Below are 1,411 nucleotides of genomic sequence, written 5' to 3' on the forward strand. Positions count from 1 at the left end.
GGATGTCCCATAATAATCACCAAATTTTCATGTGCTGGTATAGAGAGGACCAAATTCAGTGGAAAAGTCTTCTACAATTTTGCAATTTTCACAATAGTCATTAAGATATTAATTACTAAGAATCGTCGAATATTGGTTCTTAACATTTTTTTACTAAAGTAAAATTAATATTATTAATTGATTTATTCTATCGAGTCTTATTCAATTTAACCATTAAATTAATTAAAAATATTAATTTAGATAGAATATATATATTTACAGTTTTTGTTTCCCAATTTTACAAATCAGAACTGATTGTATGTATTAGGAAGTTACAATAAGAAGTTTCAGAACTGCAATTCCGCGTGTTTATAAATTGCATTTAATTGAATTTTAAATCCCAATTTAAGAGGCTTCGATATTTCTCGTTATGTTTTTTCTTATCTTTAAATAACTACTTTGCTTGTCATTTTAATCCTTTCCTTGTATAGTTACATTGCTCCCTGTATAGCTTGCATTGATCGATGACCGCGAGCTTCCCATTTGAAATTGCACAAGTATTATCAAATATGTCACCATTGTGCCAGTTAGCTGAGAGAAATAACCAAAACAATTAATTTAAAAAACTTAATTTATATTAAATTACTTACATTCTAAATATTCTCACCGAATGAAGAAAAGTATTATCGAGCGTAAAGTATCCGCTAGCTGTAAACTGTATTTTGCGATGTATCAATTGAAGCGAAAATTTCTTGAGCTGTAACATATCTATGATAAATATCTTTATGATGAGTACCGTTTCTAAGAAAGTTTTATCTGACTTTGTTTTTTACCTCTGCTTTTGTCTCTTTCCCGATTGCACAGTTTAAGATATCATGCACTATATTGCCGGTTTTCTTCATCTATAAAATATATTTATATTTTAAATATTTCGTAAAATATTTGGGTTTTTATTTACTGACAAAAGTATTTTGTTTCATCGATTAAAACGATCTGAATAAAATGCGATATATTGTATTGATTATTCTACCTCAATTAAAATACTGGTAATTCTGTTGGTGAGGAGAAAGATAGGATAAATCCGAAATATTATCCAGACTATGAGAGTAGTAATATAAGAATAACTTAAGGGTAACTTATCATCAATAATCAACAGAACCCAGAAAATACGGTAACCATTATATGTGAGCGACAGAAAGTGAAAACCGATGCCGAATAGTACTGGTAATGAATAGAAACTTGATACATCCTCAGAGATTTCACAAAGATGACAATGCACATCTCGCAGTTGCAACAGTTGATGAACAGTCGAATTGTCGATTACGATACGACGCGTTTGATAGAGAGACTGCAGTCGAAAATCAGGCGCATTGATCCTGGTGAGGCTTTGTATCGCTCGATTCACATCAGAGAAATCTGTTTGAATGATCGT

The 1,411-nt window shown here is 30.5% G+C and overlaps 1 protein-coding gene across 1 annotated transcript; it reads right to left on the bottom strand.

Moving 5' to 3' along the window:
* Positions 1-450: 450 nt before the first annotated feature.
* On the bottom strand, positions 451-881 carry LOC108770119 (putative gustatory receptor 28b). The gene is made up of 3 exons (XM_018521430.1): positions 813-881; positions 647-736; positions 451-570 (listed from the first exon to the last, which is right to left on the bottom strand). The coding sequence occupies exons 1-3, from the start codon at positions 879-881 to the stop codon at positions 451-453; spliced, it is 279 nt and encodes a 92-aa protein (XP_018376932.1).
* Between the last annotated feature and the right edge of the window lie 530 nt (positions 882-1,411).

The sequence above is a fragment of the Trachymyrmex cornetzi genome, unplaced genomic scaffold, assembly GCF_001594075.2.
Source record: "Trachymyrmex cornetzi isolate Tcor2-1 unplaced genomic scaffold, Tcor1.1 scaffold99, whole genome shotgun sequence".
In the NCBI taxonomy this organism is placed as follows: Eukaryota; Metazoa; Arthropoda; class Insecta; order Hymenoptera; family Formicidae; genus Trachymyrmex; species Trachymyrmex cornetzi.